Source organism: Meles meles, chromosome 20 (assembly GCF_922984935.1).
Source record: "Meles meles chromosome 20, mMelMel3.1 paternal haplotype, whole genome shotgun sequence".
NCBI classification, from domain to species: Eukaryota; Metazoa; Chordata; class Mammalia; order Carnivora; family Mustelidae; genus Meles; species Meles meles.
The window spans coordinates 26,396,679-26,423,519 of NC_060085.1; the positions used below are offsets into that span (position 1 = coordinate 26,396,679).

General features: G+C 38.9%; 1 protein-coding gene across 1 annotated transcript; it reads right to left on the reverse strand.

The window, feature by feature from the left end:
* ARF4 (ADP ribosylation factor 4) lies at positions 1–24,247 on the reverse strand. The gene is made up of 6 exons (XM_045991678.1): positions 23,829–24,247; positions 13,968–14,048; positions 13,397–13,506; positions 7,733–7,804; positions 4,328–4,453; positions 1–948 (listed from the first exon to the last, which is right to left on the reverse strand). Exons 1-6 carry the CDS (start codon positions 23,893–23,895, stop codon positions 862–864), a joined length of 543 nt encoding a protein of 180 aa, XP_045847634.1. The 5' UTR covers positions 23,896–24,247; the 3' UTR covers positions 1–861.
* Between the last annotated feature and the right edge of the window lie 2,594 nt (positions 24,248–26,841).

Genomic DNA, 26,841 nt, shown 5'->3' on the forward strand with positions numbered 1-26,841 from the left:
TATTTTTATCATTTTATTAGGAATAATTCCAAATGGGTTATGAAGAAAACTTACTGAGTTTGAGGAGTTTTTCAAAAACTCTTAATGAAGATGTGTTCACCAATAAACAATAAACATCAGCAGAACTATCATATACTGGGCAAAGAGTCAGGCTGATACCAAAAAGCAACATGCAACATAAAAAAGATACAATATAAAGGAAGACAATCTGCTGGGTATTAAAAATCATCTCAATATGAACTCTTTGCAACCAGCACAGAACTAATTAGCTATCAAATCCAAACCACACTAAGGTAAGCTTGGCTGATGAAAGCCAGGTTCAATAAGGGGGGGAAAATATAAGTTCCTCAGTGCAAGAGATCTGAATAGTGTTTTGGAGCACTTCCCTGGCTGGTACAAGCAGTATTAGAAAAACTTTTTGGCAAGGGAGAAAAATAAATACAAATGGAATGCTACATTTTTTTAAATCAGCAGACCGCCCCAGGAATGATAAGGTATCAGTAAAGTGGCAAGGGGAAAACTTTAAAACATTATTTCGTGTGGGCTCAAAAAACATTCAAAACGGATTTATTTAAAGGTGTCACAATAGCTATGTCCAGGCATTTAGGCTTAAGGGAATTAAAATTAAAAGAGGACACTTTTTTCCCAAGTTAAGGAGAATTTCTTTAAAACCAAGCATATTGCTAAATAGCAATATTACACTTGGTAAACAATAATTGGCAACAAAATAAGTTTAAACGCTGTAATATTCTGCCCAAACCAGTCCCAGATACTGTTTAATAACCAAGATGCAAACTAATTTTGTTGTAACAAGCCTAGACCAATTCTATCAAATGTGTCCTTGGTTAGATCCAGTTTCATTTAACGTTTTGAAAGCTCATTTGACAGCCAGTCAAGTCCCTCATACAGACCAGTTCCTTGTGTAGCACAAGTGGCTTGAACATACCACTGTAAAGAAAGAACAAGAAAATACTTGATTAACAGAAGACTATATATAACCACAGTCTTTAAAATTTCTTAATCAGAACATTAACTATTTCCGCCCAACTGTGCAAGCGTAATATTTAGTCAGCAATTACTATAAATGTACAGGAAAAGGGAAACAAAAAACTAATATATAAAACTATAGAAATAAAGACGTAAATACAGGGGGCGCCTGGGTGGCTCAGTGGGTTAAAGCCTCTGCCTTTGGCTCAGGTCATGATCCCAGGGTCCTGGGATCCAGCCCCACATCGGGCTCTCTACTCGGTGGGGAGCCTGCTTCCCCCTCTCTCTGTCTGCCTCTCTGCCTACTTGTGATTTTTTTTTTTAAAGATTTTATTTATTTATTTGACAGAGATCACAAGTAGTCAGAGAAGCAAGCAGAGAGAGAGAGAAGGAAGCAGGCTCCCTGCTGAGCAGAGATTCCCGATGCGGGGCTCGATCCCAGAACCTTGGGATCATGACCTGAGCCGAAGGCAGAGGCTTTAACCCAGAGAGCCACCCAGGTGCCCCCCTACTTGTGATTTCTGTCAGATAAATAAATTTAAAAAAAAAAAAAGGAAGTATATACAGTTTACATCTCACCATTACTTTTGTATTTAATAATCTCAGTAACTGTACAGAACTATATATACAGAACTACAGTGTTCTCATATACACTTCTCACAAAACTGTCTCAATTAAAGCTACTCCTACCCATTCATTAGATTTTATCAACAATCCACTCCCTAATCTGAAAAGAACGTTCACAAGAAGATTAGTAACTACTTAAGGGGACCCATCAGGTCCTTATGACCCTCTTTTGTTTCCCATAAAACTACATTCAGAGTACAGGAGGCAAAATTTTTAAAAAGAATAGGCGCTGTTGATACTGGAGGCAAGCTTTTCAAATAATTTCACTATCTTTAGTCTTTGCATTCCAAAAAGTTTCACTTTTTAAAATGGTAACAGGAAGTGTATGAAATGCCATGAAATGTTAAAGAGCAAGAAAAAGATCTAGAAAACAATTTAATTTCCTTTAAGCAATAGTTATTTTTATTACTTTTCTTTACTGACCCATTTTATTCTGCCTTACAATAAAGACCTTACTTTAATATCACAAGGGCAATGCAAGTATACCATTCTGGCAATAATTATTTGAATAACAAACACCCCAGTAACCTAGAAGGCTGGTTAAAGGTACAAATTCTTATCTTCACTGCCCTGAGAACTGGTACCATTTACAGTTTATCTTGTTTAAATCAGTCTGGTACATCTCAAACAGCCTATACAGATACTGCCACAGCACAGTATCTGCCTTGTTGACAACTTAGTGAAAAACCATTGTAAAGCACAAGTCACATTAAAGTTTGTGATATCATATTTACATATAAAACAATAGATTGTATTTTGCCAGTATTTAAATCACTGATCTAAAACAAGCTACTGGAGAACAAGTATAGTATTTTTTTTTAAAGATGTTATTTTATTTATTTGACAGACAGAAATCACAAGTAGGCAGAGGCAGGCAGAGAGAGAGGAGGAAGCAGACTCCCTGCTGAGCAGAGAGCCCGATGGGGGCTCGATCCCAGGACCCTGGGATCATGACTTGAGCTGAAGGCAGAGGCTTTAACCCACTGAGCCACCCAGGAGTGCCATAATGTTTCTTTTAAATTCAAAACTTGTTTAATGTCATAACTATAGTTCACAAGCTTTGGATGTTAAAAGGCAAACAGTATAAAACAAGATTATCTAAAATACGGCTGCACTATTCAGCAATCAAAAGAAATGAAATCTTGGGGCACCTGGGTGGCTTCAGTGGGTCAAAGTCTCTGCCTTCAATTCAGGTCATGATCCCAGGGTCCTGGGATCAAGCCCCGATCGGCTCTCTGCTAAGCAGGGAGACTGCTTCCCCTCTCTCTCTGCCTGCCTCTCTACTTGTGATCTCTGTCAAATAAATAAATAAATAAAATCTTAAAAAAAAAAAAAAAATGAAATCTTGCCTTTTGCAACGACGTGGATGGAACTAGAGGATATTATGCTGGGCGAAATAAGTCAATCAGAGAAAGATAATTATCATATGATCTCCCTGATATGAAGAATTTGAGAGTCAACGTGGGGCGTTTAGGGGGTAGGGAAGGAAAAAAAAATGAAACAAGATGGGATCGGGAGGGAGACAAACCATAGAGACTTTTTTTTTTTTTTTAAAGATTTTATTTATCTATTTGACAGAGATCACAACAGAGAGGCAGGCAGAGAGAGAGGGGGGAAGCAGGCTCCCAGCTGAGCAGAGAGCCTGATGCGGAGCTCGATCCCAGGACCCTGAGATCATGACCTGAGCCGAAGGCAGAGGCTCTAACCCATTCAGCCACCCAGGCGCCCCAACCATAAGAGACTCTTAATCTCACAAAACAAACTGAGGGTTGCTGGGGAGAGGTGAGTAGGGAGAGGGTGGCTGGGTTATGGATACTGGGGAGGGTATGTGCTATGGTGAGTGCTATGAAGTGTGTAAACCTGGCGATTCACAAACCTGTACCCCTGGGGCTAATAATACATTATATGTTAATAAAAAATAAAAAATTTAAAATATGGCTGCAAAAATATTGCAGTTTTTTAAGAAAACCAAATTACAAAATACTTGCTGCAGAGCTCTTTCAAATATATAAAATTAAAACAGACAATATCAATAATCTTTAGATGGGGCGCCTGGGTGGCTCAGTGGGTTAAGCCTCTGCCTTTGGCTCAGGTCCTGGTCTCAGGGTCCTGGGATCAAGCCCCGTGTTAGGCTTTCTGCTCAGCGGGGAGCCTGCTTCCCCCTCTCCCTGCCTACTTGTGATCTGTCAAGTAAATAAATAAAATCTTAAAAAAAAAAAAAATTAACACCTTTATAGATACTAAATGTTTTAAAAATAAAGTTAACAAAAATCAAATGAAATAAAGGTATTTAAACATTTGGCTCCTTAAAAGCTAAATATTGAAAGTTAAAAAATGGAGGGGCGCCTGGATGGCCCAGTCAGTTAAGTGTCCGAATCCTGATTTTGGCTGAGGTCATGAGAGGGAGGCCCATGTTGGGCTCTGCACTGGCCATGGAGCCTGCCTGGGATTCTTTCTCTCTCTCTCTACTCCTCTCTTGGGGGGCAGGAAGGAGAGGAAGATATTAACATAGTTTAAAAATTGAACACACATTTATAAAAGTCTGAAAGGGCTCATGTTTGTAATGTATTACTGTATTTTTTTTCTTAAATGGTATGCTCATTATATGTCCAACAAAAGGGACAATTGCTTAATATGTATTGAAGTGAATACTTCCTTAAACAATTATATTAATTCTAAGTCAGGAGATTAACATGAACCTCCAAATACTTACTGTTCTGTTACGAAGAGACTGAAGACCTAATTTATCTGTCATTTCACTGATGGCCATAGCATTTGGCAAATCCTGTTTGTTCGCAAAAAGCAGCAACACGGCATCTCGCAACTCATCTTCCTGAAGCTGAAAATAAAAGCTAAGATGTTAACAACTAACAATCTGAACTCAATCACTGTGACAAAGTAGGTAAAACACTGCCTTCCTGTACATACCACTTATTCAACATTGAACACATTATTAAACATCAACCTAATTTCACTACATAAAGTTCAGGCACACTTAAATCTTATATCCTTCAATTTTTAAAACCCAAGCAAAAACTCATAATGCCTTTCAAGTAAAGCAAAACTATTTTTCAAGCCAATCATCCTGCACTCCATTGAAGTAAATCATTCATTTGCGCTTTCATGATCACCCATTAAGAGTCAGGATTGGTAAGGACAAGAAACACATATGGAAATAAATATTTACAGCAGCATCTTATGGTACTCAGTGTAGAGGACTCTTTTTGGACTTTTATTCCTTTCCAGCCAGACAACAGGAGGACAACAGTACAATGACTAGGGCATTAGCAGTATCGTGAAAAAAATACAAGAACAATGTAAGAGTTCTAATAATAATAAGTAATACAGGAGTAAATAATAAGTAATAGAACAACAATAAAAGTAAATACAAGAGTAGACACTGGTAGGAATGAGTACTGACACATGCCACACCATGGATGAGCGCTGAAAATTTATGCTAAGTGAAAAGTAACAAAAAGTTTAAAAAAACCATGTATTACATGATTCTATTTATATGCATGCCTAGAATAGGCATATGCATATAAAGTAAAATTAGTGGTCATAAGGGCTGGGGGTTTGGGGTGCACTGAAGGCAGAAATGGAGAATAAATACTAATAGTTGTAGGTAATTTCTTTATGGTCATTTAAAATGTCGTAAAATCAGACTGTGGTTAATGTTTGCAAATTCTGTATACTAAAAACCAATGACTTACATATTTTAAATAAGTGACGTTTATGGTATATGAATTATATCTCCATAAAGCTGTTTACAAAAAGAGTAGAAGGCATGATATTTAACTCCTTGGACAAACTACCATGACTTAGTTATACATACACTGGCACAAACTGCAATATAGTCTTAAAAGCAACGAATGAGAATTAAGATTTCATTTCAGTAAATATTTTACAGTTATCCAAGTTTGAAACCATGACAAGGTACATCCCCAACAATTTTTACAATATAAATACAGCTGACCCTTGAACAACACGGGTATGAACTGTATGGGTCAACTTCATACACGGGTGTTTTGCTGCACATTACTGTAAATGCATTTTCTCTTCCTTGTAATTTTCCTAATAACATTTTTCCCTTAGTTTACTTTATTAAAGAATACAATATAAAACAAACATAACATTCAAAATTATGTGTTAATCAAGTGTTATTGGTAAGGGCAAGAGTAAGCTATTGGTTTTTTTTGTGTGAGAGATAAATCTAAAGTGATATTTATTTTTGTAAAATACAACTGACAGTTGAAAAAAAAAATCAAGGATGTGGATATCGTTTTCCAATTTTTCGAGTATTTTAGTTGACTCACAAATGCATAGAAGTGTTCCAGATGAGAAGTGGGACTGCCAGGAATGCTGCAGAAAAAATGTCCACATTCAGTGGAAAGCTGGATTAGATGTCTTTTGGAACCCTTCCAAGACGAAGATTTTCAGATTCTTTTTCAGTATGCCAGTCACTTTAATTATCATATTTAAAACAACAGATTCCATGTTAAAGTGTCAAGCCACAAAAAAACTGGAGTATTAGAATAGTTCCAAAAACACTAAAAAGAATTTTACTTGAAATCTACTATTTAAATGACACAGCAAAGACCAAAACAAAAAACGACAAAATAGAATTCTTACTAGATCACAGTGAGATTCTTGTCAAGCTGGAGAACAGTTTCCTTAAAAGCAAAATCCTCTGCCCAACTGCCTTTACTCCCTAAAATGAGGTTCTGGAACACATACTGAATAACTTTAGTAATTTGTATCTCCATCTGTAGGTTTTATGGTATGGTCTTTATCTCATCTGAATTTTCCATATTGTCCAAATTCATTTTTCTGTTTGCTCTTTTCAGTCTGTATTCCTAAAACCTTGTCTAAACATTTGTTCTAAAACATTTCTAAAGCTTGTCTTAATTGTAATTTCTTCTTTCCAACATCAAGCAGTTTTTCCTCCAAATTCCAAGATTCCTGGTGTGATTTCATTATTAATTTAGCTTTATCCATGAGCACACTTGGAGTTAATTTTCTCCAGGTTTTTTTAAGTGCAGCTCAAAGTTGCATCCTATCTAATACAAGCCTTTTTCATTTCAAAAGCAATTTTTAACTCTTCAGTTTCCCTTTCCAGGTCTTCAATTTTAGCTTCAATTTGCTTATCTTGCATGATTTGTTCTGAAGTTTTTTCTTCATTTGCATCAACCACTGATTTATAGTCCAAGAGTTATTGTTTTGTCTGTGCTCTCAGCCTGAGCAGCAGGGTCAAGTGGTCCTTGGGATGCACAGCTGGACACCAGACCTGTGCTGGCCCACCCTCCCCACCTCCCACTCCAGAGTCAGAGGGCTTGGCGGCTGCTTGCTTCTTGGGTTGCAGCCAATTCTGACCGGTGAGAAGAAAAGCCACCTAGGACAGAAAGGCGTGGCCCTCAGGAGGCAATATGCCTCTAAATATGCCTCTAATATGCCACTAAATTGTGGCCAGCAAAAGCGGTGAAGTTTTTGAGGACTCAAAAGTTATACATAGATTTTCAACTGTACACATGGTGAGTGGGCCATGAACTGGCACTCCTAACCCCCAGGTTGTTCAAGTGTCAACTGTACATGAAAACAATCTGATACCCAGCAAAGCTAAAATACCATCATCAACCAAAACGCTACTACCATAGGTGGAATTCTTTATCATGGCTGCTATATGAAATATTTCAGAGTATATATTGTATAGGTACAGAATAGAGAAAACTGAACTCAGTGACCTTGGGAACAGATATCTGAACAAAAATTCCTAGATCACAAAAGTTCCAAACCTACAGATTTTTTTATCTATTAAATAAAGCACTGGACTAATGGAGACATCCTCAACCAGAGACCTAACACCCCGGAGCATGGTAAAAACAAGCTGAGCCCTCCTCCCAACTTAATGAAGTAGCTACTCTTCTGTCTGTTTAAAAAGCTCTACAGTTTTTATATGCATTCTTAAGAATCTGTGATGACTGTTCCTCAAGGTTCTTTCTAGCCCTGAAACAATTCATTTGTGTAATCTAATCACACTAAGCTGTACCAATCACTAACACCACCACTGCCACCCTGAAAAACACATCTTGGAAATAATAAATTTAAAAAACTTCCTTACCATTTTCTGCAGCTCTTCAGCTCCTTCCTGAATTCTTTCACGATCATTACTATCTACCACAAAAATAAGACCCTGGGGAAAAATTGTTTTTATAAATAAATTGCATTTAAGTTAACCTTAAAGGAGACACTAAATATTTATAGACAAAAGAACCATACTGAATTAAACAGCAAGAAGCCAATGTCTTCTTATTAAAAGAACAACAAAAAAGAACAGGGCCCTAAGTACTAAAAATAGATTTGAGCACTATTTGTGATTCTAACTTATGTTATTAAAAAAAAAAAAATGTAGAGGCGCTTGGGTGGCTCAGTAAGTTGAGGATCTGATTCTTGATTTTGGCTCAGGTCAGGATTTCAGGGTTGTGGGATCAAGCCTCGCATATAGTGCTACACTCAGCACAAACTCTGCTGGTGATTCTTTTCCTTGGTCTCCCTCTTGACCCTTTCCCACTCACATGCACATGCTTTCTCTAAATAAATACAATCTAAAAAAAAAAAATTTTGCTCTTAACCAAGCGATCACTTCTCTCAACTACACTATGAATAAATTTTATCCCACTTCCCTTTCATGTTAAGTGCAGATTATAAGTAACAGAATGGTTCACTATGCGGGAACAAAAGGAAAAAGAACTAACGAAAGATCGGAGTGCCTAGGTGGTTCAGTGGGTTAAGCCTCTGACTTTGGCTCATTTCACAATCTCAGGGTCCTGGGATCAAGGCCCGCATCAGGTTCTCTGCTCAGCAGGGAGTCTGCTTCCCCCTCTCCCTCTGCCTGCCTCTCTGCCTACTTGTGATCTCTTTCCCTCTGTCAAATAAATCAATCTTAAAAAAAACAAAAAAAAAACAAACTAACGAAAGATCCTAAAGATGCATTAATCTAATGACTTAATTAGCATATTCAGTAAAAGGCATGCACAAAGTGTTTCTTAAAAAAAGAGGGAGAAGGGGCACACAAAATGGTTTTTGTAGGCTTACTTATGGAAAAGTCGGCTCTGCTCCACAGTATTATTGACTTGATCAAATAAGAAATTCTTTTATACTTATTTTTTAAGTAAACTCTAGGCTTTAGTGTGGGGCTTTAACTCACATGTGTAGCTTTAACTCAGTATGGGGCTTTAACTCACGACCCTGAGATCAAGAGTCCCACTCCACAGACTGAGTCAGTAAGGTGCCCCTCAATATGAAATTCTTAACAAAAAGAAAAGTAGTAACCACTCCTACAGATATTCACAAACATTAAAATTCTATTCTAGAAAAGAAATGGAATTAAAGAAACAATTAGTTAAGACTTTTCTAAAAACTTTCAAATGGAAAAGTATAAAATTTTCAACCAGAGAGAGATTACCTTAATAGCTTTGTTAAAATCTATTCCTATTAATACTAAAGTGATTACTTTAAATATTATTCTCCCCACAACCCTGACCACTGAAGTATTTTTTGATCATTTGTCACTTAATCACAAACTGTCTTATGCTTATTTATATAAATAACTAGATTAAATCCACCAAGAGCATAAAATCCATTTAGGACAAAGAGCTACTTTATTCTGTATTTACACCTCAGAACCATTACAGTACTGAGCTTGCCAGGGTACCTAATATTTATTCTAGGCTATGATCATTAAAATGACAATGTCCTTTGGTCTAGCAAATTTCAAATCCATTTCCTTTGTCTCTGCTGGAAACCATCATTTTAAACATCCTAATCTCCGAAAATACTTTTGGTGCTATGAGAGCCAGTACGGCATATTGGAAAGATATCCAAATTCAAATCTCAAGACTACTTCTTACATAAATGACCTAATCCTGGAACATGCCCTCTCTTCTATAAAAATAAAACCACGCCAGCCAACTTTATCAGCCTGTTAAACATAATCATACAGATATAAAAGAATCTAGTACTGTACTTGGCTTATCACAGGCATTTAGTAAATGTTGTCTCCCCCTTTCCCTCCTATTCCAAAAGCCACTGCTTTTTAAAATCTATTCCTCTAGAAGAGGCAATGCCTCCAAAAGGCATCTAATTTTATTTGGACTACTAACTATCCATTTTTATTCTGCCTGCCTCTCTGCCTGCTTGTGATCTCTCTCTGTCAAATAAATAAATAAAATCTTAAAAAAAAAAAATGTAATTAATACTATTGCTTCCAAAGTAACACTTCATTGAGAGAAAAAACAAGTATTTCAGTAATAAATTCAGTTATTCACTTCCTGGGACAACCTAGAATCAAGACTGTAGAAAAACTAGGATTCTAAAGCAAGTTTGGCTACAATAAAAGACTACTTAAAAGGCCAAGTACTTACTAATTTAGAACAGCAAAATAACTGGAATTATCTAATAAGGGAAGAGGAATTTATTACAATAAACAGTGTGTCCTGGCTCTAGGAACATGATTAAACAGTATTCATTTCTTTTTAATTTTTTTTTTTTAAGATTTTATTTATTTGACAGACAGAGATCACAAGTAGGCAGAGAGGCAGGCAGAGAGAGAGAGGAGGAAGCAGGCTCCCTGCAGAGCAGAGAGCCCACGTGGGGCTCGATCCCAGGACCCTGGGACCGTGACCTGAGCTGAAGGCAGAGGTTTTAACCCACTGAGCCACCCAGGCGCCCCTCATTTCTTTTTAATTTTATAGCTAACAGAACTGATCAAGAATGTTAGAAAAGCTGGTGTAAGAGCTTAGCTGAGATTACATCCAGATAACACATAAAACTTTCCCCTGCAGACAGGAGTTCTCTAGGAAGAAGTACTTGGAACTTTTGATTGTAAGATGATCCAAAGAGGCCAGGAATGGATCTAATCTCAAGAACTCAAAAGTAAACGGGGCAACTGGGTGGCTCAGTCAGTTAAGTGTCCAGCACTTAATTCTGGCTCAGATCATGGTCGCAGGGTTGTGAGATCAAGCCTCATGCTGGGCTCCATGGTGGGCATGGAGCTTACTCAAGATTCTCTCTCTCCCTCTCTCTTTACTACTCCCCAATACATATGTCAGCGCACTCTCACTCTCTCTCTCTCTCTCACCTCTAAAAAGCAAAACAAAACAAAAACTCAAAAGTACATTACAAAGCATTCTAAACAAATGCAGGATAAGATTAGGGTTACTCTTGGTCAAGAATTACAAATTGAGGATTAGCAAAGTTTTACACTCCTCCTAATTCTACTTCAAAAACACTCTCTAAATGAAATGACAATGACTTACTTTATAATAATCTAAAAATCTATTAGAAAGAAACATCAATTAAACAATATTGGCCATACACTAATAATTGAAGTTGGCTAATAGATACATGGATGTTTATGTGCTAGTCTGTCTACTTTTGTGTACCTTTGACAATTTCCATAATGAAGTTTTTTGAAGCATTTGACTTGCATCAAAATAGCTTTTCCAGGGGCGCCTGGGTGGCTCAGATGTTTAAGCCTCTGCCTTCAGCTCAGGTCATGATCTCGGGGTCCTGGGATCAGGCCCCGCATTGGGCTCTCTGCTCAGCGGGGAGCCCGCTTCCCCCTCCCTCTCTCTGCCTGTCTCTCTGCCTACTTGTGATCTGTCAAATAAATAAAATCTAAAAGAAAAAAAAAAAAATAGCTTTTCCAGGTGCCTGGGTGGCTCAGTCATTAAGCATCTGCCTTCAGCTCGGACCATGATCCCAGGGTCCTGGCACTGAGCCCCACATCAGGCTCCCTGCTCTGTGGGAAGCCTGCTTCTCCCTCTCCCACTCTCCCTGCTAGTGGTTCCCTCTCTCACTGTCTTTCTCTGTCAAATAAATAAATAAAATCTTTTTAAAAAATAGCTTTTCTAATCACACCTAATGAACAGAAATATTCTAATTCTTAAATAAAAAAGCATGCCATTTATTTAACAGGACACACTTCTTAAACCTGGTAACCTGTTCCAGCCAACTCACCTAGGGTATTCACTGACACCTGGTTGGCAATATACCTCACCTGCATACTGTTTTAAGAGTTGGAAGAACAAGAATGGCATCTGTGAATCTTAAACATATGAAGTGCTTGTAACATCACACATTACTTAAAAATTGTATCATCAACTCCAGTAGTAAACAAAAACTGATGAGAAACCTCTCCTGTGTTTACTACTCCTGGTAGTAAACACAACTGAGTTGGAAAGAGGTTAAAGAGAAATCTAGAATAAGAACCACCTCTCCAGTCCTAGGAAGTCATTCCAAACTTCAGCTGGCTCCTACATAAGAATTAGACTAGAACAGTGAGTGGTTCTCAAAAGGGTGCAATTTTAGGGGCACCTGGGTGGCTCAGTGGGTTAAAGCCTCTGCCTTCGGCTCGGGTCATGATCCCAGGGTCCTCGGATCGAGCCCCACATCGGGCTCTCTGCTCGGCAGGGAGTCTGCTTCCTCCTCTCTCTCTCTGCCTGCCTCTCTGCCTAGTTGTGATTTCTCTCTGTCAAATAAATATTTTTTAAAAAAAGGTGCAATTTTATCCCCAGAGCATATTTTGAATATGTGGAGGTATTTTTGGTTACTGCAACTGGGTTGGTTGGGGTCTGCTACTGGCACCCAGTGAGTAGAGGCCAGGGATGCTGCTAAACATTCCACAGTGCTGAGAACCTCCCCTCGCCCCAACAATAAAGAGTTAACTCAACCTGAAATGTCAAAAACGCCGCTGCTGAAATACCTTATACCAGAGCCTTGCTCTTCAAAGTAAGGTCCCAGACCAGCAGGACCATCACCCAAGAACCTGCTAGAAATGCAGAATCTCAGGCCTTATTCAGTCTGACCTTACCAAATTAATCTGTATTTTAATATCCAAGTGATTCATAGGCACATCAAAGTTGGAGACGCATTACTGATACCTAGTTTATATCCCCCGAGATTCTAATTCAATTGGTATGGAGTTAATGATCAGCACGTTGGGATTTTTAGTTTTTTTTTAAAGCTCCCCAGGTGATTCTAATGTGCAGCCAAATTTGAGAACTCCTGCTCACAGATTACTAGTATCTCTTCCCAATGCCAATATTATATATACTACATGATAATATAAAAATACCGTACAAATCAATGAAGTGGATCTACATAAATATATATTTTTAAAGATTCATTTATTTATTTTAGAAAGAGAAAGGGAGAGAATAAGCAGGAGGGACAGAAGGAGAAGAATCTCAAGCTGGTTTCACACTGAGTGCAGAGCCCAACGTGAAGGCTCTATCTCACAACCCGCAGATCACAACTTGAAACCAAGAGTCAGATGCATAACCGACTATACCACGAGGCACTCCAATATATTTTTTCTTAGTCTATTTTAATAAGGTAAACACTTAACTGGGCTAAATGAAGGACTATTAATTGCTTTTTATTCATTAAAAATTAAAATGACAAGAAAGTTACATAGACTTTACTTTCTAGACTAAGAACATAACAAACAGAACTACTGATGAGACACCTGGTTCAATCTTGAGAACCACCCCCACCTAATCTTCCAAATTATTGTTATGATGGCTATGTAACTCTTCCCCTGGGTAATTTAGCCTTCAAAGGCATGAGTGAGAGTGTTCACTGAAGAATATATATATAAGTGGTGATTAAGAAAGCCAACTCATATAAGAATGCCAACACCCAGCTAAATAGTAGTTATCAAAAGACACTTTAAAACATAAAACATAAAGAAAAGTTATACAAACTGTACAGCATTCCTTACCTGGGTGTTTTGGAAGTAATGCCTCCAGAGAGGCCTAATTTTATCTTGACCACCAACATCCCATACTGTGAAACAAATGTTCTTATATTCTACTGTTTCCACATTAAAACCTACAAAGAAAAAAAGGCAGTTGTGCAAAATGTCATTAGGAAAATAAAACCCCTTACTATGGAATTCTCTCAGAATTGCTTTTTAAAAATCTACTAGATAATCAACAAACTGAAAAAACCTAAGCCAGTTATAATGATACATGAGATAGTACACTTGTCCAAACCCATAGAAAGCACACCAAGAGTGAACCCTAAGGTAAACTATGGACTTTGGATGATTATGTCAATGCAGTTATCAACTGTAACAAATTGAGTGAGGACGCTGATAAAGGGGGAAGCTGTACTTACATGGGGGTAGGGAGTATACGGGAAATCTCTGTACCTTCCTCTCAATTTTTCTGTGAACATAAAGCTCTCCAAAATAATAAAGCCTTAAAAGTTGTTTCAAAATTAAACCATATTCTATTTCTTTTATAATACAGTATTATGATATAATTAAAGTCATCTGTAAACTTTCTTACCAATGGTAGGAATGGTGGTGACTATCTCCCCTAACTTCAGTTTATACAGAATGGTTGTCTTGCCAGCAGCATCCAATCCAACTAGAAAAAGACATTAAAGATTTTAAATCTAGACCAAAAGAACACACACTGTGAGTTAATTTTACAACAAATTTATAGATTGGAAGCAAAAGTCAACTGCTCAAGGCCCAATTGAGTTAGAAATGAAATTACTTCGTTTCTGAATCCCAAGGCAACACTTGCTGCAGAAAGCCTTTCCATTTTTCTTTCTAGACCTAGAGAGACAGCATACAGTAGTGAAAAGAAGAGTATCTGACTGACTCAGGCTCTAGTCTCTAGATTTGCTTTGCCACAAATCAGTCAAGTGTCTTTAAACCAGTCACTATAGGAAACTGAGACCAGAGAAATTAGATGTAAAACAAGGAGACTGAATCATCTAATCTAAGATCTTTTCCAACGCAAGTCCTTATTAATTCTATGAACTACTATCACTTTTAAAAACCCGTTACAAACTGAATCAGAGAACACATAAAAACAAGTGAATAAAAATTACCAAAAAATGTTAACTGTGCACTAGTATCCTTAAATGATAACAAAAGAAGATGAGGCCAATTTTACCCCTACCTAAATTCATTCCTACATCAAATGCACAGAAATGAGAACAAAAGACTGGTTAATTTAGGTTATAAAAAAATGGCCTTATATTCATCTCCAACATAATGAACGTCTAAATTCTTAAAACAATTCCTCTGAGGGGCACCTGGGTGGCTCAGTGGGGTAAAGCCTCTGCCTTCGGCTCAGGTCATGATCCCAGGGTTCTGGGATCGAGCCCCGCATCGGGCTCTCTGCTCCGCGGGGAGCCTGCTTTCTCCTCTCTCTCTGCCTGCCTCTCTGCCTAGTTGTGATTTCTCTCTGTCAAATAAATAAAATATAAAAAACAAAAACAACAAAAAAAACCCCACAATTCCTTTGAGGCAGATACAAGTAGGGAAGAATGTGCTTGTTTCTGAAGGAAAAAAAATCCATCCTGGAACAAGAGGGTATACCTCTTCATTACAGTGATAGTGATAAGCAAATTAAATACTCATTTTTTAAGTATGAGTCTCTCAAAATCTGTCTCAAAATCATGTTCTGTATTGTCAAACCCTTTTAAAGAAACACACACAGAAATCATCCCCCCTTACCTACTTTACCTTACTGCGAAAATAAGTTTAACTTTTATCAGTTCAAATGAGAACTAAAGGCTGGCTATAGGCAATTTCATACCCCTTCCACACATATAACAACCTTTTCTGCACTGTACACAGATTTCTCTGTACACTGAGGCAATTTATGTCTTTGTATCCTGTTTCTTTTAATCAAACTGTGTTCCCTACTCCTTCATACTGAGATATTCAGGTTTATTCTTTCCAAAACACTATAAATACTTACAAGACAGAGTGAGCAACTAAGCCCTCACTCATGGGCACAAGAAAAACCAACTGGCACCAGGAGGTGCTTTGTTTTTTGAGTACAGGACAATATAAATAAAAAAATCAGAAAATCTAGTTCTAAAATACACACAGAGAAACAAAAGTTAACTACCTGAAGTCTGATATCTTCAGTAAAAATACAGAAAACGATGGGGAGAACAATATGATCATTCATTGTTTGAAAAACCTGTTACCATGTGATATAACAGAGCACTGGGTGTTATGAGCAACTGACAAATTACTGAACGCTCCCTTTGAAACTAATAAAATTCTATGTTAATTAATTGAATAATAATTTTAACTTTTTAAAAGACTTTATTTATTTGACAGAGAGAACAGGAAAGCACAAGCAGGGAGAGTGGCAGAGGGAGATGGAGATGGAGAAGCAGGCTCCTGGCTGAGCAGGGAGCCCAACGTGGGGCTGGAGCCCAGGACCCTGGGGTTATGATCTGAGCTGAAGGCAAATACTTAACCGAATGAGCCACCCAGGTGCCCCGAATTAAATTAAAAAAAAAAAAAAAGGCAGTAGCTGTCTCTTGAGAGAATAAGTCCTTCTCTGGTGATTTTGATCAAATTTTAAAATAAAGCAAAATTCACCATTAAGTAACTAATGTTAAAGGGGTACCTGGCTGGCTCAGTCAGTTAAGAGTTATCTAACTCTTGATTTTGGCTAAGGTCATAATCCCAGGGTCTTGCGATTGAGCTGAGTTGGTCTCTGTGTTGGATGTGGAGCCTGGTTAAGGGTCTCTCTCTGGGTTACGTGAGTGGTTAAGGAGCTGACTCCTGGTTTCCGCTAAGGTTATGATCTCAGGGCCCTGAGATCAAGCCCTGCATCCAGCTCCGCACTCAGCATGGAGTCCTTGATCCTCTCCCTCAGTCCCTCCCCCGCGTGTGTGCATGCACACACACACACTCTCTCATAAATGAATCTTAAAAAAAAAAAAAAGATTCTTGGGGTGCCTGGGTGGCTTAGTCAGTTAAGCATCTGTCTTTGGCTCAGGTCATGATCCCAGGGTCCTAGAATCAAGCCCTGCATCCAGCTCCCTGCTCAGTGGGGAGTCTGCTGCTCTTCCTCTGCCCCTCACCCCAGTCATGCTCCATCTCTCTCAAATAAATAAAATCTTAAAAAAAAAAAAGATTCTCGGGCACCTGGGTAACTCAGTGGGTTAAAGCCTCTGCCTTCGGCTCGGGTCATGATCCCACAGTTCTGGGATAGAGCTCCACATAAGGCTCTCTGCTCAGTGGGGAGCCTGCTTCCCCACCTCTCTCTCTGCCTGCCTCTCTAATTGTGATCTGTCTGTCAAATAAATAAATAAAATATTTTTAAAAAAAAAGATTCTCTCCCCTTCCGTACCCTGTGTCTTCTTGCAGTCTCTCAAAGGGAAAAAAAAAAAAAATCAATAAAAAACTAAATCAAAATATGATTAAGACCAAGTCAGAAGTGAAACTAAGATGTTGATTAGAAAAACATGAGTTAGATTTTTTTTTTAAAGATTTTATTTATTTATTTTCTTGACAGAGAGCGAGAGAGCACAAGCAGGAGGATCAACAGAGGGAGAGGAAGAAACAGGCTCCCCACTCAGCAAGGAGCCCTATGTGAGTGAGACTCAATACCAGGATCCTGTGATCATGACCTGAGCCAAAGGCAGACTCTTTACCAACTGAGCCACCCATACCATTTAGGTTTTGAGAACTATAGCAAATGCTAATCCTCACTGGAAGTCCAACTAAACCTCATACCATCACTAAAACAATTTAAATCTAAAAATACTGACACAGAACAAAGAAACCCAAGACAAATTATGATTATATATTTTAAGTTATAGAAAAGCACAGAGGTAACCCAATTTAACAAAACTGTTAACACCTGCTTGTGTGCATAACTAATATTCTACTTCTAAGTTAGAATTTTCTTCACACAAACGTGTTACTTTCATTAAAAAAAATTCCAATATAAAACATTTCCTTTATTAATATGTTGGCCAGGTTACATTTCCTGATGTATCTATTAGGAAGATGAATGCTTAAGAACCCTGAATATATTTTATACAATTATTTTTAATGAAAAAGGGGGGTAAGTGTTTACAAAATAATGCAACCATAAGGCTTTTTAAGGAAGTTATTTTTAAAATAAAAACTGTAAGGTAACAGCTAAATAGCTCACAGCTACATACAAGATTCTAAAATCATGAAGATATCTTTTGAGTTTCACAAAAAAATGTTATATAAATGCAAACCACATTTTTTTTTAAATAAAGAATTTCTAGGGGCACCTAGGTGGCTCAGTCATTAAGGGTGTGCTTAGGCTCAGGTCATGATCCCAGGGTCCTGGGATTGAGCCCGCATCCGGCTCCCTGTTCAGCAGGAAGCCCGCTTCTCCCTCTCCCAACTCCCCCTGCTCCTATACCCTCTCTGTCTCTGAGTGTCAAATAAGTAAATAAAATCTAAGACCAAAAAAAAAAAAAAAAAAAAAAAATTCTACTGTGAGATTAAAGATGCACAAATTAACACATACCGTCACTTAAAACTCATCATATAGAATTCTTTACTCAAAAACCTGTTTTTCTAACAATTTTGTGCTACTTCAGTCATTTCTTAAGTACGTATTTCCTTAATGTTGCAATATTTGGCAATGAGTTTTCTCCGCAAAATGAAACTATAACCAATTCTCACCTAGCCAAGATAAGACTAATCTGTACATTCCAGCAATGCTCTCCCCTCCCGTCCACCCCCATAAACAAGTCACTGTATTGAAAGATATACTGGAATTACTTGTTCTTCTTAACTGGACCTGTACTTTGACCAAAATATTAACAGCAATAAAACTACCCCAAAACTCTTAGCCAATCATTAAAAAGTATGTCTACTAAAGTGTGGCAGCAAGAAATACTTATATTTTAAGTTAAAAACACTAGATTCCACGATCTCAAATTGAGAAAAAAAAATGCAGAAAGGAGACTGGGATGAAAGAGAGTCTATTTTCAGATGAATAAAATTTCACACAGAGTATTTTTCTTTTTCATGGTTTCCTTTATCTTTCAATTTTCTACAAGGAAGCTTAAAATACAACTTCATAATTACTTAAAAATAATTTAAATTGAGTGCTTATTATGTTCCAAGCACAATACTGTCTTTTTGTAATATGAACCTTACAACTACCCTCTATTTTTCAAATGCAGCATCTGAGGTTCAGAAATGTCCCCAGAGTCACAGAAGTAGAAGAGGGATGCAAAACCCCAGGTCTTATGGAAAAATTAGATCCCTCAGACACACCTGATGCGAATATAAAATGGCGTAGCTGCTCTGGAAAACAATTTTGTCAGTTCCTTAAAGTGTTAAATATAGTTAACACAGAACCAAACAATTCCAATCCTAAGTATTCATTTACCCAAGACAATTAAAATTATATGCTCATACAAAAACTTGTTTTCAAATGTTCACAGCAGCATTACTCATAACAGTCAAGAGTGGAAACAATCAGATTTCCATCAAATGTGAATGGATAAACAAAATGTGGTCTATCCATAGAAAGGAATTACTTTTCAGCCTTAAAAAGGAATAAAGGAAATTAAAAAATATTATATCATGACACATGATATAATATGAACCTTTAAAACATTATGCTACAGTGAAAGAAGCTAGGCACTAAAGGACACATTGTATGATTACATTATGTGAACTATCCTGAACAGACAAACCCATAGAAACTAAAAGTAGATGAGTGGTTGCAGAAGAACTAGGGAAGAAGGGGAGCAGTAACCACTAATGGGTATAAGTTTCTTTAGGGGCTGATGAAAATGTTCTAGAATTAAGACAGTGGTGATGGTGGGGGCACCTGTATGACTCAGTTGGTTAAGCCTTCAACTCTTGATTTCAGCTCAGGTCATGATCTCACAGTGGTGGACTGAGCACCCTATTGGTTTCTTCGCTGGGCATGGAGCCTGCTTAAGATTCTCTCTCCCTCTGTGCGCGCGCGCACATACACACACACTCTTATGCGCTCTTTAAAAAAAAAAGTGGCAATGACGACACAAGTTTGTGAATATAGCAAAACCACTAAACTGTATACTTTAAAGGGATAAATTTTATGTTATATGAATTATATCTCAATTTTTTAAAATTAAAAACAAAAACCAAAAAACCGCTAAATCTATACCAGAGCTGTCAAATGGTATTTATATACTGCCATCTTGCCTTTAGATTTTTCTGGCGGACACACTGTATCTTAGTATTTTATTTAATTCTTCAGAAGTCTAACCATCAAATCTAAAAGTAAGGCTACTACCACATGTACAGAAAAGTAATTATAAGCTTGGATTTTACTTCTACCCAATAGATCAGAAATATCTGCACTTTGAGCAATGTGTTAATTAGTAGCAAATTATCAAAGTCTGAAAGCCATTTGCAATAATGCCAGAGGGTACAACTAAAAATGTACTTTTATCAACTTCTAGTGGCATCAAACTGAAAATTTTTTTTGCCTTTTCTATTGTTTCTTTATATCACATAACTAATCAGAAGGGCTTTTTTTTAAAAGGCTGGCAATTATGTTTTCAACTAATGACCTGAGAAAATGCTCATAATAAGCTAAGTCAAAAAGAAAGAACATAAATTTCCTCTTAAAAGCCTGACAATAAATACAATAAATGTTAACAACAGTGTAACGGTGGAATTAGTTATTCTTTCTCATATTTTTAAAATTTCTTAAAAAGGAACATGTTGTTGGGCACCTGGGTGGCTCAGTCGGTTAAAGCCTCTGCCTTCGGCTCAGGTCATGATCTCAGGGTCCTGGGATCGAGCCCTGCATCAGGCTCTCCGCTCAGTGGGGAGCCTGCTTCCCTCCTCCTCTCTCTCTGCCTGCCTCTCTGCCTACTTGTGATCTGTCAAATAAATAAAATCTTTAAAATCTTTAAAAAAAAAAAAGGAACATGTTGTTTTTAGAGAGGGAAAATTTTTTTAATTTTAAAAATTAAAAATCACATAATAAATGTATTTACAAAATGTGCCAGGGAGTGCCTCAGTTGGTAAAGCGACTGCCTTCAGTTCAGGTCATGATCCTGGAGTCCCAGGATCAAGTCCGCATCCGGCACTCTGCTTGGCAGGGAGTCTGCTTCTCCCTCTGATCCTCCCCCTTCTCTGGCTCGCTCACTCTCCCTCCCTCCCTCTCTCTCTCAAATAAATAAATAAAATCTTAAAAAAAAAAAAAAATGCCAGGGAAGGGGCACCTGGGTGGCTCAGTCAGTGAAGCGTCTGCCTTCAGCTCAGGTCATGATCTCAGGGTCCTGGAATCTAGCGCCGCATCAGGCTCCCTGCTCAGTGGGGAGCTTGCTTCTCTCTCTCCCTCCACCACTCTCTTGCTCTCTCTCTCTCAAATAAATAAAATCTTTAAAAAAAAAAAAAATGCTAGGGAAAAGGCATGAAATGCCACTCTATAGCTTGAAGACTCACTTAAAATATAAGTAATATTTTTCAAATTGACAAATAGAGGAACCTCTCCAGTCCCCACAAAACCACAGTCACATCTAAGACAATACAGAATTACAGTTATTAGCAATCCTTTAAAAAGCAACATTTTCTCAGCTTTTCAATGGGAAGAAAACTTAAATTCAAAGAGCTTAGTATTAATAATTCCTCTACAGAACACATTAGTGTTTTCCAACATAAACAAAACTTGGGGAGCCATTTCCCAAAATTACACAGATCAAGACACTGCAGATCAGTCTAAAAATAAGGTAATGCAGGGCTACATGAAGTATCTAAAATGGGAAACTGTTCATCTTTGAATTTAAGTTCAATATATCATTCAATAATATCATTCACCTGAGTGATTTCTCAAAAAAAAAAAAAACCTAAATAGACAATTTCTGTTGATCTATACTTTAAGCGACATTACACTTAAAACACTGCATTGGTTTTTAATTAATTAAAAACAAGCTTATAACTTCAAATAGCTTTTTAAAATTATTTGAACTTCTGGGAGACCAAGTGTAGGAATAAAATTTTAAAATTCACAGTCCTTTGGCAAACTAGATTCATGTGCTAACTGCTATCTTTCAGTAACACTTAAAAAGGATAAAGACAGGGTTAAGCCTCTGCCTTCGGCTCAGGTCATGATCTCAGGGTCCTGGGATCGAGCCCCACATCGGGCTCTCTGCTCAGCGGAGAGCCTGCTTCCTCCTCTCTCTGCCTGTCTCTCTGCCTACTTGTGATCTGTCTGTCAAATAAATAAATAAAATCTTAAAAAAAAAATGATAAAGTCTGAAAAAGTCACTAACTCAAGAAGGTATGAATTTTATGTAAGCCTAATAAAGAAAAGGTGCACTTCTCTGCCCGAGAACATTAATATGAGAAAAGCAATCATTAACTCAATTCTAAACTTGAATACAAGCAGAGAGAGACCTTAAGAGTGATTATTTATGCATTCACTTCACAAAGTTGGACCAAAAAAATCAATTATCAAACTTCCATATCACCCCTTTCCCTACCCATGCAATATCCTCCCCTAAGGTTATGCTTCATTTGATGAGTAAACTTGACTTTGTAACTTTGGTGTTTTTAATCAAGGAAACCTAATTATCCCCAAATTAAAGAGCAAAACAAGAATAGGAAACCAGAGTAATAAGATATTTAATATAAAAAAAGTAATTCCAAATCATGACTTCATTCTCTTGCATAAACACACAAAGTTAAATGCTTTTCCATTTTCTTTCATCCGTTATTTTTTGGGGGAAAGGGGAGAAATGCTCCCCTAATACAGTAAATTCAATAAAGTGCTTATAGCATAACTCTACCTTTCTTCTCCCTCTGAAACTTTAAGCCACCACGAACGACTAATGGTACAAAACACTGCAATTCATTTACAATAAATCTTAAGTAAAAGGACAAACATAGTACATTTCCAGGAACACAACTAGTTCCTGGAAACCAGGTACTAGTTAATTTCTTTAAGGAACAGCCTGGAAATTCATTTATCACAGTCCAAAGTCCTCCCAATGACTTCAGATCCTTTTCAGACTGTCAACTTTCAGCCACCTTAAAAACTTAATATGCTTGCCCTCCTTTAAAAATTGTCTCTATAAATGAAATCTTAAAAAGTTTCAAAAAGAAAAAATTTTGATTTACCTTTATGAAAGAATTAACTATTCCATGAATTATAAAGAAGACAAAAATAACAGTTAAAAAGAAAAAGGAACTAAATGTGTAATCTTCATACACCTCGAATTACTACTGAATCTAGCTTTGGAAAACTTTCAAAGTAGAACTAGAACTAGAAAACTAGAAAATATAACTTTTCCTCCCCACTCTACAAAAACAAGCTTCTAAATAACCAAGTTTCAACATTTAAATTAAGGAGCTCCTTTTCGCATTTTTGAGGTCCACAAAGCTTAGCTGTGATGTAGAGACTACTCACAGTAATATGGGGGAGGGGCTGCTTTACATCACCCAAGTGACAAGCCCCTTCTCCCTCAGCTGAAAAACCAAACAAACAAAAATCTGTTGAAAAAGTAGCTTTTAAAAGCTTATTTTCCACAAGAATCTTTTAAAAAACCCTTTGTAATTATTATTGAACAAGGCTATCCTAAAATTAAGGGTCACGATGTTCAGTTACTGCGAATTTCTCATCGGCTTAAAAAATTAAAAGTTTTTTCGTTAAACCTTAACCAGCTAGATAAAAACTAGTTTGAAAACCAAAGACAGTAAACCAAACATACTTAGTTTTTTGAAAGTGGCCAAAAAGTGATTAACGATAAACTCAGTTTTCAGGGACATTAATAAGGAAAAGAACACAAAGTGGAATCCAGCGCAAAATAAGTTTGGCGAAGTGAGCGCTGAGGACTCCGGACTCTTCTGAAACCGAGGGTGCTCCCTTGCCACCGCTCTGGGCCTGGTCACTTCCTGCCTCGGGCGGCTCCGGGCTCGGCGACTGCTCGCTCCACATACCACTGTAGTGTGCAGAGCGTGTACACGGAGCCGAAAGGGGGAGGAGGAAGGCTGGAATAGTTCTGCCTGCGTCCTGACCGCTGCCCACACCGGAGAAGAAGGAGCCAGACCGCACTCTCAGAATGGGCCTCGCCAGTGTCTTCCGGGCTCAGCGAGATCAGAGAGTTCGCTTCCCCCACATCTCCGCCCAATCCTGTCTGATTTCAGTAACATCAAATAGAGAAAGCCAAAGCCAGAGGAAGAAACCTTGTCCCGCGACCCTGCCCGACTTCTTAAACAGATCTAGGGCGACCGCACACCTTTCGCCCCATTGTTCCCCCTTAAGAATTCCTCCTGACCCCGAGCCGCCGCCCCTCCCCCACCACAGCGGGCGGAGGGACAAACAGGCCCCGAGGCCGCCCCAAGCACTGAGACCCCGCCTGCCCTCGGCTGTCGGGCCCTCACTCACCCATCAAAATGCGCATCTGCTTCTTGCCGAAGAGGCGGGAGAAAAGGGAGGAGATAGTGAGGCCCATAGCAGTAGTGGCACTTGCGATGGGCAGGAGCAGAAGGGGGTTTAGGGCGTCCCCGGGCCTTCTCCTTTCACGCTCCCAACAAACTGAGCGAAGGAAGAGGAACTGAGGGAGAAAGAGGGCGGCAGAGACGGCTCGCTAGCCGGCGTGTCAGGCGAAGCTCCAAAACGCGAACTAACGGGGCGAGGACCTGCTCGACGACTGGCGCGGCCGCTCCGAGTCTGGCGTTTTAGGCTTCTGCTATGCCACGTCACGCGGTAGCCGCGGCGACTCCAGCAGCGGCCCGGCCCCTCCAACGCGGACAGAATCGCGTCACCGCGGCCCCAACCCCCTGCGCTTCCGGTGCTGGCCGATACCACTGCGCCTGCGCACGAAAGGGATAGGCCAGTTCCGCCGACGTGATTCTCCGGGCCGCCGTCTCCTCCCGGACGTGAACCTGCGCGGCGAAGTCAACTAGCACATGCGTACTGAGAGACGGACGAAGTCCCACAATGCTTCGGTTGGTCACGTCCAATCAGATTCTAGGCGAAACGCTTCCGCCCGGATAAATACATCCAGGAAGTTGTAGTCCTTACTTCCGGAAAGGCGCTCTGTGCATTCTGGGTTAGGAAGTGAAGCCCGTCCGTCCTGCCCTTTGAGCGTCCTACTCTTAAGTGCTACGCGCGCTGGGGATTCCCCGGTCCACGACGGTACACGTTTCCTGCGCGGCAGCAGACACTTAGCCTAGTGGAGAGGTGAAGATGGGCCTTGCTTTCCCAGGAGATAATTGGTTAAAAGTTGTGCAGACATAGAGGCTGTGGCCTAGGCGCGTTGAGCCGTCCACTCCACGTCGTACTGAATATCCCTAATCCTGTGTCAAAACAAGAGAACTCCGATATAAGGTTCATTGACTAGTGCAGCTTTTTAAGAGAAGCCGAGGAAGGATTGCGTTTCTTTTAATCATTTCTCTCCCTGACGCATGGAAAACTTAATTCCTTATGTTAAGAAAGTGGAAAACCTCGTTCTAAAAATATTTATCATCTTAATGTTTTTCTGATTACAAAATATATACATCTTGTAAAAAAAAATTTAAAGCACATTCCCCGTAATTTCCTCCATATCCCCATATTTCCTTTATACCGTTGGTGCAGTTCAAGGTTAGTAGTTCGCTCTACCTACGCCCCTACCTTAGTTAAGTCATTATCACCCAACCTTAAGATCTAATTAAAAATGTTAACTCTCTTGGAAAATACTTTCTTAATCTCTCCGGATGAATTACTCAGACTCAAAGACTCATAACCACTCTTAATAGTTTAAATTTCACATTTAAAAAAAGATTTATTTATTTGACGGAGAGAGCACAAGCAGGCAGGCGGGGGGTGGGGGGGAGCAGGCTCCCCGCTGAGCAGAGATCCGGATGTGGGGCTGGATCCCAGGACCCTAAGACCATGACCCAAGCGGAAGGCAGAGGCTCAACCCACTGAGCCATCCAGGCACCCTTTTACATATATTATTGAGTCTTCCTCCCTACCCTACTTGTCTGAAAATGCTGAGAAGGTGTGCCATTTCTGTATGCCATTATATTCCCTGGAGTTGGCACACCGTGGTACTCAAATATGGTTGAGTGATAGAGGGGATGGTTGACTAAACTATATTATATCCATACAACGTAATACTATCAGAAGTTAGAATAATGTAGAATTGTAAATTCTGGGGGCGCCTGGGTGGCTCAGTGGATTAAGCCGCTGCCTTCGGCTCGAGTCATGATCTCAGGGTCCTGGGATCGAGCCCCGCATCAGGCTCTCTGCTCCGTGGGGAGCCTGCTTCCTCCTCTCTCTCTGCCTGCCTCTCTGCCTACTTGTGATCTCTCTCTGTCAAATAAATAAATAAAATCTTAAAAAAAAAAAAAGAATTGTAAATTCTGATGAAAAGGTCTCCAAGATGCAGTTAGTGGAACACGCCAAATAATGACTAAGTACTGTAAAACAATATAATAATGTAGATTTCCTCTGCGTATTTGTGTCTGTGTGTGTAAATGCAGAACAAGTATTTTTTTTTAAAGACTATTTATTTATTTGACAAAGATCACAAGTAGGCAGAGAGGCAGGCGGTGGGGGGGGGGGGGGGAAGCAGGCTCAAGCCCGATATGGGGCTGGATCCCAGGACCCCGAGACCATGACCCGAGCCGAAGGCAGAGGCCTTAACCACTGAGCCATCCAGGTAAGTAGCATCTGCAGTAGTGATGGTCGTGACCTGTTTAACCTGTTTGGAGGTAGGAGGAGGCCTTCCCAGGAAGTAAGGGAACCTGGTTTTGGTGTAGTAATCAGAAGAACTTAATCTACTTTAAACATTTTGCTTTTATTGAAATGCAATAAAATTCACCAATTTTAACTGTACAATTATATGAATATAAACAAATGTATACAGTAGCATAGCCAACACCATAATCATGATAACAATCATTTCTGTTACCCACAAAAGGTCCCTTATGCCCCTTTGTACTCATCCTCTTCCCTCACCTCCAGCCCTTGGCCAAACACTGATCTGTCACAATAGCTTTGCCCTTGCCAAAATCTCATATAAATGAAATCATACAATATGTAGTCTTTTGTGGATAGCTTTTTTTCCTCCTAGCATAATGATTTTGAGATTCATCTATGTTATTGCATGTATCAATAGTTTGTTTTTTTCACTGCTGAGTAGTATCCCACTATATTGGTATACCACAGTTTCTTTTATGCATTCACCAATTCATAGACTTCGAGTTATTTAAAGTATTGAGCTTTGGAGTGCCTTAGTGGCTCAGTCATTAAGCGTCTGCCTTCAGCTCAGGTCATGATCCCAGGGTCCTGGAATTGAGCCCCACATTGGGCTCCTTGCTCGCTGGGAAGGCTGCTTCTCCCTCTTCCACTCTCTTGCCTGTGTTCCCTCTCGCTGTCTCTCTCTGTCAAATAAATAAATAAGTAAAAT

Coding starts and splice junctions, on each gene's coding strand:
- ARF4 (XM_045991678.1), bottom strand. CDS start 23,895: ATGGGCCTCACTATCTCCTCCCTTTTCTCCCGCCTCTTCGGCAAGAAG. Junction 7,805..13,396: donor ATTACTTCCAAAACACCCAG/GTAAGGAATGCT, acceptor ATTTTTCCCCAG/GGTCTTATTTTTGTGGTAGA. Junction 949..4,327: donor AGTCTCTTCGTAACAGAACA/GTAAGTATTTGG, acceptor CTTTCTTTACAG/TGGTATGTTCAAGCCACTTG.